We start from the raw sequence: 11657 nt of genomic DNA, 5'->3' as shown, positions 1-11657 counted from the left end.
GAGTTTAAATGAGAAAATTCTCTTATATTTTCTCTAGGTACTTGGTGGCTTACTGTTCAAATGTTAAATCAAGAGTCAGTATGAAATTTATGCATTATAATGTGTCTGTGCTAGAGACATAAGCTTGCCCTCTCCTCCCACAGCCCCTAGATTCTGAACATGATTTCTTGACTGCCTCATTTCTCTCCTCCTCCCACAGTGCCCTACTTGGAAATCCCACCTTAATCGTGCTCCAAATTCTTATGAGCTCTTGGGTACCTGTTCTTTGAAGGAGTAGACAACATTTTGAATACTCCAGTTTTTTTAAGTATCGGCTTTTTTGCTAGGGTTTGTTTGTCTTTTCCAGATGAAATTTAGATGTGTTCTGTTAAGTAAAATAAAGCAAAAGGAAGGAAGGAAGAAGGGAGGGAGGGAAGAAAGAAATCACGTCGCTCAAGTTATTGATACTTTAATTGGATTTTTTTTAAAGAATGTTGAGTTTTCCCATCTAGGACAACAATATGTCTTTAAAATGCAGCATGTGGGGGCGCCTGGGTGGCTCAGTGGGTTAAAGCCTCTGCCTTCAGCTCAGGTCATGATCTCAGGGTCCTGGGATCGAGCCCCACATGGGGCTCTCTGCTCAGCGGGGAGACTGCTTCCTCCTCTCTCTGCCTGCCTCTCTGCCTACTTGTCATCTCTGTCTGTCAAATAAATAAATAAAATCTTAAAAAAAAGAATGCAGCATGTGTGGGGTGCCTGGGTGGCTCAGTGGGTTAAGCCTCTGCCTTCAGCTCAGGTCATGATCTCAGGGTCCTGGAATCGAGCCCCGCTTCGAGCCCTGCATCGAACCCAGCATCGGGCTCTCTGATCAGCAGGGAGCCTGCTTCCCCTTCTCTCTCTCTGCCGGCCTCTCTGCCTACTTGTCAAATAAATAAATTAATTAATTTAAAAAAAATAAATAAAATGCAGTGTGTGTCACGTCTTTTTTTTTTTTTTTTTTTTTAAGTGCGGAGACTTATGGGAAACGGAGTCCCGAATTTGATGGATTACCGGGAGGAGAGCCGAGGGAACCTGTTCCTTGCAGCTCCTTCTGCGCATGTGCAGTTCCTCCTCATTGTTCGCCCGCTCCCTTGTCTCCGGCTCCGCACCGCAGGTAATCGCCGAGTCTCGGGGTCGGCGCGCCGCTCGGTGACCGAGTCCTGCGGGAAGGATGTGCACTACAGGTAGGGACCTCGGAGGGTTGCTTTGCACGGAGCGGGATAGGTTTGTGCCCACACATGGTGGAAGCAAAAACTTGAGCGAACCCCTGGGGGGCGGAGGACCCTAAAGAAAGCCAGAGACTGAGCAGCCTGGCTGCAAACCCACAGGTTCCACGAAAAGATTAAGGGCACGGGTTTCTCGGTCCGAATAAAGTGCGCTGAGAAAAGGCATCTGAATGTCAAAGAACTGTTTCCAGGAGCTCCTCGAATTTGCATGTGCCCGGTCGACCGTTCGTTAGCGAGTCAAACTCACGACCGCGGCGGGGATGAGAGTGAAGGCTTGTCATGCTCATTCTCTGCCTGCAAGCTGCGGGCAGGTGGGGGGTCTGCATTGTAGCAGGCTGGTATAAGAGCCTGAGTTTGAACTCCGACGAGGTTAAATTCCAGCTCCGCCACTGAGTCTCCGTGGGCAAAATGATGAGCCTCTAAGACTCAGTTTCCCCATCTGTAAAATGAATTTATTCCTCAAACCCATCTCTAGGTTGTTCTGAGGATTGACTAAGGTAACACCTGTAAAACACTCAGCACAGGTCCTGGCATTCACTAAGGACCTGGGAAATGTTCATTGTTCTTTTCGTTGAGAATATTGTTTATTTCCAAAGACACCCCCCCACACACCCAGTAAAATGGGTATTAATCCCATTTTAACCAAGAAGAAAACCAGGACTCTGGACGTGAAGGGTCATGGTCAGTAATTGAAGGGGCATACACACCTCAAGCAGTTTTTGTTTGTTTGTTTTAAAGATTTTTATTCATTTGACAGAGAGACAGTGAGAGAGAGCATGAGAGAGGAGAAGGTCAGAGGGAGAAGCAGACTCCTCGTGGAGCAGGGAGCCCGATGTGGGACTCGATCCCAGGACTCTGGGATCATGACCTGAGCTGAAGGCAGTTGCCTAACCAACGGAGCCGCCCAGGCGCCACTCAAGCAGTTTTTTATCCCAGTCCGGTGTTGGGTTTTGTCCCGCAGCACACCCTTCCCAGCGCTTAGCAGAGGGGACCATCCCAGAGACTCGAGCAAAAAACCTGGAGTGTACCAAGCTGAGTCTTCTCTAGAGTTCATGGAGACATCGGTTCAGAGCCCTCGGGTTACTCCACCATGAAGGCTTCTCTAGGCTTTCCTTGTTGTGCATCTGCCCGGTGGCCTCCCCAGTTTATAGACTCCCAAACCAGATTTTTCTGACAGTTGTTCTCAAATAAGCTTGTTAAAACCCCAGAGCTGGCTAGGCCCCACCCGCCAGGGTTTGATAGGTTTGGGAGGGGGCTCCACATTTGCATCTCTATCAAGCTCCTGACTGGTGCAGATGCTGCTGGGAACTGCTCTGCGAACTCCAGCGGTCTGTGGTCTGTTGGTCTGTTGGTTGGTCATGGTTGCAGATGTTGAAGTCCCAGGGCAGCTGGGACCTGGGGTGCAGATTCCAGTGATTTGAATTCACCCCTCCAGCCAGGTTCACATTTCCTTGGACCCCACAGCTCTTGGAAGGAAAGAAGGCAGGGCCGCCGCGAGCAGGACACCCACGTGGGAGATCCCCACCTGCTCAGACAGCCCACCATAGCTGGGGGCACAGACCCCAGAAACAAGGAGGTTCTATCTTTGCTTGCTCAGAAGCGATTTCTGATCACATCACCACAGCAGAGGTTGTCAGAGCTGCCTGTCCGTGAAAGTGGGAGTCAACTTTCAAAAGAGAGAGGGGAGCCGAGCTGTGGACACAGTGGATGAGGCTGTGGTCTGGGAGGATGGCCAGGGAGACACGATCACCACTCCTCCCCAAACTCCTCCCACGCTTTTTATTCTCCCTGAAAACCCGGTCCCGGGATTCCGCACAGCCATCTCCTCGTGGGGAATTTAGGGCTATGCTACCCACCCCCGCCTCATTCCTGTCTTTGTAGGCATATGCCAAGGGTCTTCAGGGGTTATATAACCCTGTCTCATTTTAAAAGTGAACAGTATTGGGTCTGAAGGAGTCATTAGCATACAGTTAAATACAAGGTTTCTGGAGCCAGACTGCCAGGGTTCAAAGCCCGGCTCTGCTATATTATTTTCACTTCTTTCTTTCCTCATCTATAACCTGGGAGTAGTATTACCTACACCTTGCTTTATTTTAAGGAATAAAGAGGTAACATATGTAAAGCATTTACAACAGTGCCCATTACATAGTAAGTACCATCCAAGTATTGTCAGTGTCCTTAATATCAGCATAATCTGGGTTCGCATTATTTGTTAGTCCCAGAACCTAAGGAACCACTGGGATCCCCCTGACTCCCAAGCCCCTGTTCTGTTCACTGTGGCTCAATTAAGTCAAAACAAGTTTCTTTCTTTCTTCTTCTTTTTTTTTTAATTTCATCCATTTACTTGACAGAGAGAGACTGTGAGAAAGGGAACACGAGCAAGGGGAGTGGAAGAGGGAGAAGCAGGCTTCCCACTGAGCAGGGAGCCCCATGAGCGGGGCTCAATCCCAGGACCTTAGGATCATGACCTGAGCCGAGGGCAGACACTTAAGGACTGAGCCACCCAGGCGCCCCTCGAAACAAGTTTAATTTAAAAAATCCTTTAGAGACACTGAAACCAAAGGAGAATAAATCCCTTTAAATAAAATAGACTTCCCTGAAGCACACCTATCCTGTTAGAGGTTCCTACTGATCTTTTAACTTGACGGAGTTAAAAATCTAAGGAGGGGCGCCTGGCTGGCACCAGCACTTGATCTCAGAGTTATAGGTTCCAGCCCCACGGTGGAGGCGCAGATAAATTAAAAAAATTTAAATATGTGTGTGTGTGTTGGAAAGTAAGTGAGCAGATCTCCATGAGGTTTTTGTTTGTCAGGTCATTTTTTACATTTTTTTTCCTGATGAAAATATTCAAAACATAGAATAGTAAAGAAAATAACATAATGACTCCCATAATATTTGTCACAGCTTCAGCCATTATCAAGTTATGCCCATCTTGTTTCATCTGTACCCACCCTAACCCACATATATATACATTTTACCTTCCACCTTTCATGACTAGATCATTTTAAAGGAAATCCTGGGAATGCCCAGCTGGCTCAGTCGGAAGAGCGTGGGACTCTTGATCTCAGGGTCATGAGTTCGAGCCCCACGTTGCATGTAGAGAGTACTTAAATAAATAAGCAAACAAACTTAAACAAATAATAAATCCCAGACACAAAAACTTAAAATGTAACCTGTTTAATAATGGCCAAAGCCATGGCATGCCATCTTTGCTATGCTAAGATTTGTTTAACCGACTCCTTCTTAGTTGAACTTTGGCTTGTTTTATATGTCTGCTATTAAACCAAAGAAAGCTGTTAATTGTTTTTTTTTTTAAGATTTTATTTATTTATTTGACAGAGAGAAATCACAAGTAGGCAGAGAGGCAGGCAGAGAGAGAGGAGGAAGCAGGCTCCCTGCTGAGCAGAGAGCCCCATGTGGGGCTCGAACCCAGGACCTGGGATCATGACCTGAGCCGAAGGCAGCGGCTTAACCCACTGAGCCACCCAGGCGCCCCAGAAAGCTGTTAATTGTAAGAAACCAATAAGATAAGAATATTTAGGGGCACCTGGGTGGCTCAGTGGGTTAAGCGACTGCCTTCAGGATCGCAGTCCTGGGATCGAGCCCCACATCTTGCTCCCTGCTCAGTGGGGACCCTGCTTCTCCCTCTGCCACTCCCCCTGCTTCTTCTCTCCTGCTCTTTTTCTGTCAAATAAATACATAAAATCTTTATTTAAAAAAAAAAAGAATATATACTTTCCCCAATGGAAAGCATGCTTCTCTTAAATACCCACAGTTACACCTGCCCCATTGAAGGGTCGGACACATCCTGCCACTGTGTGGCTGGCCATCAGCTATCATGTGTGGATTTCTAGGCAAGGGCTCTGAAGACCTTCAGGACAGACCCTGTTTCTCATAGTTGCTCTGCTCCTTTCCCTTCCTCCAGCTCTGGCCTCACAGTTCTGGAAACTTTCCCCGGAGCGGGAGATGAACACATCCCAGGTGAGTCATTTACTTCTTACTCAACTTTTTCAATGGACTCTAAGAGTGACTTCACATTTTTTAGTGACCCTGCTTTCTTATCAATTGTTCTTTTTTTTTTTTTCTTTCACTTTTTGACTTTTTTTCCTGGGATATCGTCTGACTTTCCTTTTTTCTTCTTCTGGTGGTTTTGAAGGTCTACATGTGATTTGTATTGTATTATTGATTACCTTTGATGTGTGGGACACATATGTGAACGTGTTTTTCTTTCGACATCAGGGATTGTTTTCACCCATGGTACCATCTAAATAAGATACACTCCTTTATCTCAAGTTCCATGAAAACATTTTAAGTGCTTCTTTTTCCACTTTCTCTTTACATAATAAATTTTATTTTTTAATTTTTTAAAAAGATTCTATTTATTTATTTGACAGAGATTACAAGTAGGCAGAGAGGCGGTGGGGGTGGGGTGGGGAGCAGGCTCCCTGCTGAGCAGAAAGCCCAATGCAGGGCTCCATCCCAGGACCCTGGGATCATGACCTGAGCGGAAGGCAGAGGCTTAACCCACTGAGCCACCTGGGCACCCCTATTTTTTGAATTCTTTATTAATAATTGCATCACACCTTCTAGCTACTTGAACAAAAATTATTTCAATTCTAATATACATTTTCTGGTTTTTTTGTTTTTGTTTTTGGTTTTTTTTGCTGTCCCAAGTCTGAAGATAAAGCATCATAATGTTATCTACAACTTAGGGTTGCTTGTCACGTTCCAGTCACTGTTAAATTCCTTGCCTGGCTTAATTACAACAGCATTATGAGGTAGGGACTTTTATTACACCCTTTTTACTGAAAGTATAAATAACAAATTTAGGTGATTGTAGTTGGAGTGATTCTATGGATACATCATTAGAAATTCGGCCAGGCAGGGGGTGACTGGCTGACTCAGTCAGTAGAGCATGTGACTTTGATATTGGGGTCATAAGTTTGAGTCCTACATTGGGTGTAGAGGGTACTAAAACATAAATAAATAAGTAAAAGAAATTTGACCAAATAGGTCAAATTTGTCTTTGAGTCCTTGAGTCCAAGTCCACTACAAGCTTTCTATCCATTTTTGGGAGTAAGATACCATCTGCTTCTGTTCCAGCCTGTCCAAGAACTTGGGATGGGACATCTCTTAGGCATGGCATTGCCGGATAAGACACAGGGCACAGAAAATATAGCTGGCATGGGACATACTTATACTAAAAACCTATTTGTGTTTCCCTGGGTGCCCTGTGTTTTTATTTCCTAGAGCTGGGACTGTACTTCGGTAGAAAGAGGGTTTCAGGTGTCCTCTGCTCCCATGAGCATTCCTCATGATCCAGATTCCTGATCCAGATTCCTGATCCAGAGGATCAGTCATTCTCTGTCTTTTCAGGGGCTGATTTTACTAGGTCGTTCAAAATGGCCTGTTGCTGGACCGGCACAACCTGCCTCAGTTTCCCCATCAATCACAGTAACAGTTCCTCTTCCCAAGTTTCAAGAATTCTCAGGTTTCATGCCCACAATATGTCTCTTTGTCCAAAAATGTTAAAAATGTTGCCTACATACAGTTTGTAAATATTTTTTGAAGTTTCCTGTTGAGTTACCCTCTGCCTCTTCCCTCGCATGGTCTGTAAGTCCTCCCTTGGCCAGCTTCACCAGGAACCATTCTTCCTGCTCTTGTCTGTTCACCACTCTGTCCTCCGGTTGCGTTCCTTCTCTGACTGCTGACTTCCGTTGGAGGCCTCTGGACAATCTTACGCCTTCTGAGTCTGAGTGTCCAGAAGTACCTTTATTCTGCCCTGTGACAGGACTGACCAGCTGTAGTGTTGGGGTGTGCGCTCCTGAGAGGGTGTGAGGAGAAAATACAATCTCCTGTTTGTGTGACTGAGGAGAAGTCATGGGCCAATTTGCTTCTCACCCCAGTTTTATTCTTTCTTCTGGCAAAGTTTTTCTTTCTCCCGGGCTTTGAGCTATGTCAGCAGGCCACATCTGCCCAGATGCCTGCTAGGTACCTGATGAAGGTGTTCCTGCCCACGAAGTCTCGTGCCCCAGGACACTTGCAGTGATTTTCTGAGATTATTTCCCTCCCTGCCTCCTCTCAGTTCACACCACCCAGAGCTCCCAGGAGGCGGTCAGTAGCTCCCTGCTATGGTCCGGCTGTTCCTCCTTTGCTTTTCTGTCCTCTTTTCCATTTTCCATTTTCTTTTGCTCTGTGTGTTAAGAGATCTGCTCATTTTTAGTTACACAAGTCATGTGATTTTCAACGCCTTCTTTGGAGGGCTTTAGGTTTTAGATTTTTCTCTTTTCCTAAGTCAACCACCGAGTATATTCTATCTGGGTCCTTTGCCTTTCTGCAGAGCCAACTTCACTCACTTTATGGAAGTAAGATTCTGACACCAATCTGGGGACACCAATTGGAAGTCTTAAAAATTATTGTCTTCAACATCTAAGTTAATTCTGTCTTCATAGACTTCATAGTCTTGGTACTTATCTTTTTAGGCTGTTGGGTTTTCTTTATGTAAAAATAACACTGTTATTTATATTTGTTTTTTATTGTTTATTGCGATTTATTTTATTGTTTGCATTTGTCATAAAATCATACTTTGTTACGCAGTTTTTCTTGATGCTTTTTTTTCCAATTGTTTGTTTTTCCACCAGCAGAGTCTGGGCCCTTTTTAGTTTCCTGTTGTAAATGGAAAAACAAAACGTCATCATACGATCGGTCCAGGTAGCTGCTGCTGTGTTCACTCGGTGGCACAGAGGCCTGTTTCCTTGGCAGGCTCTTCCCTGGAATGGAAGGACAGACCTGGGGGCTTTTCCGGGGATTGGTGGGAGATGTGTCCAGACGGGCCTCTCTGTGGGTTGTACAGAGCAGGGCAGAGCTCAGGGGGACCCTCCTTTCCCCCTGCCAGAGCCGGCAGTGCCTTACCTGATGGCAGAGCTGTCTGTTTCCCTAGTGTTGGTCTGTTTCCCTAGCGTTGCCCTAAAAGCAAAGCTGGGACTGCTCAGGGTACTCAGCGTAGCACTTTGCTTCTCTCTCTGGTTGCAAAGTTCATGCAGACTCCTGGAGGCGGTTGCCCTGCTTTTTATAGGGAAGGTTCTTCTGAGTGTTGACCCTTCGCCAACCCCTCTGCGGGGGTAAGAGTGAGCCAGGAGCGTGGCAGTCCTCATAGGCCCACTCGCTCTTCTGGGTCTCCCCGCACAGCTGCTGCTGACCTGGGTGGTCCTGCCGGGCTCTGAACAGAACCTGAGATTCGTGCACCTTCTGGGTTTGTGGTAGGGGATGAGCACGTGGCCTCCAGAATCTGCCTCCTCCTCTGTAACTTACAGAAACCCCTCAGCATTTGTCCCTTGCTGACAGCCCCCTTTCCCTGTACTCCGCTGCCCCGATCCCGTAGTGGTGTTTTTATGTATGTCTCTCCCTGCTATGGTTTGGAGGCTCAAGAGATAAATGTGTGTGCCCAGCCCATCCTGTCGGGTTAGGAGCCTTTCTTATTCTTGAAATTGTCACCACCGGTGGCTCCCGAGGATCGCGTCATTCCTTCGACGTTTTCCTCGTGAGCACCGCCACGGACCTGCTCTGCTCTCCATGGACAGATACATCTGCCAACTCCCGCTTCCCCAAGGCCTTCTCTCCCTCCTCCTCCCCAGCAGGCTCCGAATCTTCTGTCTCCTGTTCTTTGTGGGCAGGTTCCCCACTCAGATGGCTTCGGCTACCACCGAGATACTCCTGATTTCCAAAATGTATCTTAATCCTTGACCTCTCTCCTGAGCCCCAAGACCTTATATCCATCTGTCACCTGGAACTTCCCACCTGTGTGTGTCACAGATGTCCAAGATTTCACCCCCCCACCCTCTCTCCTGCCCGACCTAGTCTTCCTCCTGGCTTGTCAGTCTCGGTGTAGGGCACCAGCCTTGACCCAGCTGCTCTTGGAGATAACCCCGGAGTACTAGCCCCAGAGTACCAGCCCCGGAGTACTATTCCGTTGCCCCTCTTGCCCTAACCAATTGATGACAAATACCATTTAGAATCAGCTCCACGTCTAAATGCCCCTGTTACGACATTACAATCTTCTCTGATTATGGTTATTACCTTCCTCTCTGACTTGACTTCCCTTCCCTTCCCTGAAAAACCGTACCCTGGCTTTCTCAAACTCAACACAGTCAGTATTTGGGGCCAGATAATTCTTCATTGTAGAGGCTGTCCTGGGCATCGCAGGCTGTCCCAAAGCATCTCTGGACCCCAGCCACTAGATGCCAGAAGCACCCTTTCCTCCATTGGGACAACCACAAAGGTCTTTGGACATCACCAAATGCCCCCCAGGCAGGCAAGATCATGTTGATTGAGAACTGCTCCTTTAAAACCCTCTCCCAGTCTGCTGCTAGGGCATTGCTTTCAAAATCTAAATCTGATCATGTCACTTAGGTATATGTCCCCATTTCCATGGAAGTCATCTCCAAAGCCAGGTGTCCACCCCAGAGAACTGCAGTTGACCATCAAGTAGTGTGTGGTATGTAAAGAAAGTTCTACAATGCTCTTTCATGTTTCTTATGTATCTAGAAAAAATTAAGAAAGGAAACTTTACTTTTGGTGGCTAGCTGGAGAGTCCTAGACATGTATCATTTAGAAGTTAATGAGCGGAGGGATGCTTAGGAACTTCTGTTGATGGGGTGACTCGATATTTGGAGGCCACTGGTCTCCAGGAGAAATTCCAAAATTTCTCCTTGTCTGACCACTGACTACCTCTTGTGCTCTGAGTCTCATCGAAGCCCCCAACCTTATTCCATCACCGTGCACTCCTTGCAACTCCCTTAACTTAATGTGTGTCGTTATTTATTATTATGTAATTTATTACTGGGCATGTATGTGCTTTGTAGAAAGTCTCCTTGTTGGTCTGTGAACAACTTAAAAACAGGCCCAGTGTCTCCTTCGTCTTAGCGTCCTTACAACTAGGATCGTTTAAACATATGGAGGGACTCAAATTTTCATTATTTTATGAATTAATAAATAAATACAGAGGCAGAGCATTTCTGTTATGATTTCTGTTTCTCCCACAAAGTATAACATAAAGGAAGTTACATGGTTGCCATCCTTTGTAACATGTTCTGGTAAATTCTTAACAATGAGCACAGTAGGGGCACCTGGGTGGCTCAGTCGGTTAAGCATCTACCTTTGGCTCGGGTCTCGAACCCAGGATACTGGGATCGAGTCCCACGTCGGGATCTCTGCTCAGTGGGGAGCCTGCTTCTCCCTCTCCCTCTGCCTGCTGCTCCTCCTCTTTGTGCTCTCCTTCTCTCTCTCTCTCTCTCTGTTAAATAAAATCTTAGAAAAAATAAGGTTCTCTCTCTCCCTCTGCCCCTTTTCCCCATTTCCCCCCCCCAAAATGAACATAGTAGATATTTATTTCCATACGGATTTCCCGTGCCATCGGGTCTTGAGCACCTTCCAGTGAGCAGGACTGGACTGTTACAGGGCTCGGTGTCGTTCGAGGATATATCTGTGGACTTCACCCAGAAGGAGTGGCAGCTGCTGGACCCTGCCCAGAGGCTCCTGTACAGGGAGGTGATGCTGGAGAACTACAGGCAGCTGGTGTCCCTGGGTGAGCACAGCTTCCCATGCAAGTACTCACAGCATGCCCTTCCCATCTTAGCCCCCAAATCATATAGGGAGTAATGAGTTTCAGGCTTGAGATTTTGGATTCAAAGACCCTTTTAGGGAACTTGAAAGTCTGTTACATTCTCACCCTCCTGGCAAAAAGCCCCATCACTGTACAGCTTCCAAAGTTTCTCCCTTCTGATTCTTCAAAGGGTCTGACCTTTAAGTGGCTTTGCCGAGCCCCATGTCATTTCCCCTTAACAGGGCACTGTGTCACCACACCTGAGCTGATACTCAAGCTGGAGCAAGGAGAAGAGCCATGGGTACCAAAGAGAGAACTCCCAAGTCCGAGCCACCCAGGTGAGTTCACAGTGGTGGAGAGAAGGCAACTGGGAGGAACTGGACCCCAAGTGGCCAGTTCATTTTAGAGCCTTTTGACTAAAGACAGATGACCTCCCTACCTTAGATATCAGACCTCCAAGCAGCACCCTCAGATGTAAGTGTCCTTTGTGTTCTGTTCGACTTTGATGCCTAGAGAGGTTGGGCCGGTTTTTGTAGAATCCGATTGCTCCTTTCCTCATCCTAGACTATTATTTCTGTTTTTCTCTGTTGGGTAACGACCATTGTTCACCTTTCCTCCTGTGCCAAACACGCTATCATTGTGCAGTTATTGGTTCATTCTTACATTCAACAAATATTTATTAGGGACCTGATATGCATCGGTCCCATTCTAAGCAAAGGGGGTACAAAGTCTCTACTCCTATCAGTAGATCGAATTAACAAATTGGCAGATTTAGCAAAAAAAAAAAAAAAAATTGGCAACTAGCAAAAAAA

General features: G+C 46.6%; 1 protein-coding gene across 1 annotated transcript; it reads left to right on the top strand.

The window, feature by feature from the left end:
• Positions 1-5210: 5210 nt before the first annotated feature.
• Positions 5211-11326, top strand: LOC125109124 (zinc finger protein 37A-like). The gene is made up of 3 exons (XM_047745781.1): positions 5211-5225; positions 10701-10827; positions 11088-11326. Exons 1-3 carry the CDS (start codon positions 5211-5213, stop codon positions 11249-11251), a joined length of 306 nt encoding a protein of 101 aa, XP_047601737.1. The 3' UTR covers positions 11252-11326.
• The last annotated feature ends 331 nt before the right edge of the window (positions 11327-11657 follow it).

The sequence above is a fragment of the Lutra lutra genome, chromosome 9, assembly GCF_902655055.1.
Source record: "Lutra lutra chromosome 9, mLutLut1.2, whole genome shotgun sequence".
Classification (NCBI taxonomy): Eukaryota; Metazoa; Chordata; class Mammalia; order Carnivora; family Mustelidae; genus Lutra; species Lutra lutra.
Note: the sequence above shows the minus strand (reverse complement) of the source record. Positions and strands in the feature narration are given on the sequence as shown.

Bases quoted from the DNA above. Each gene is read 5' to 3' on its own strand.
- LOC125109124 (XM_047745781.1), top strand. The intron at 10,828-11,087 runs GTGAGCACAGCT...TCCCCTTAACAG, and splicing joins CAGGCAGCTGGTGTCCCTGG to GGCACTGTGTCACCACACCT.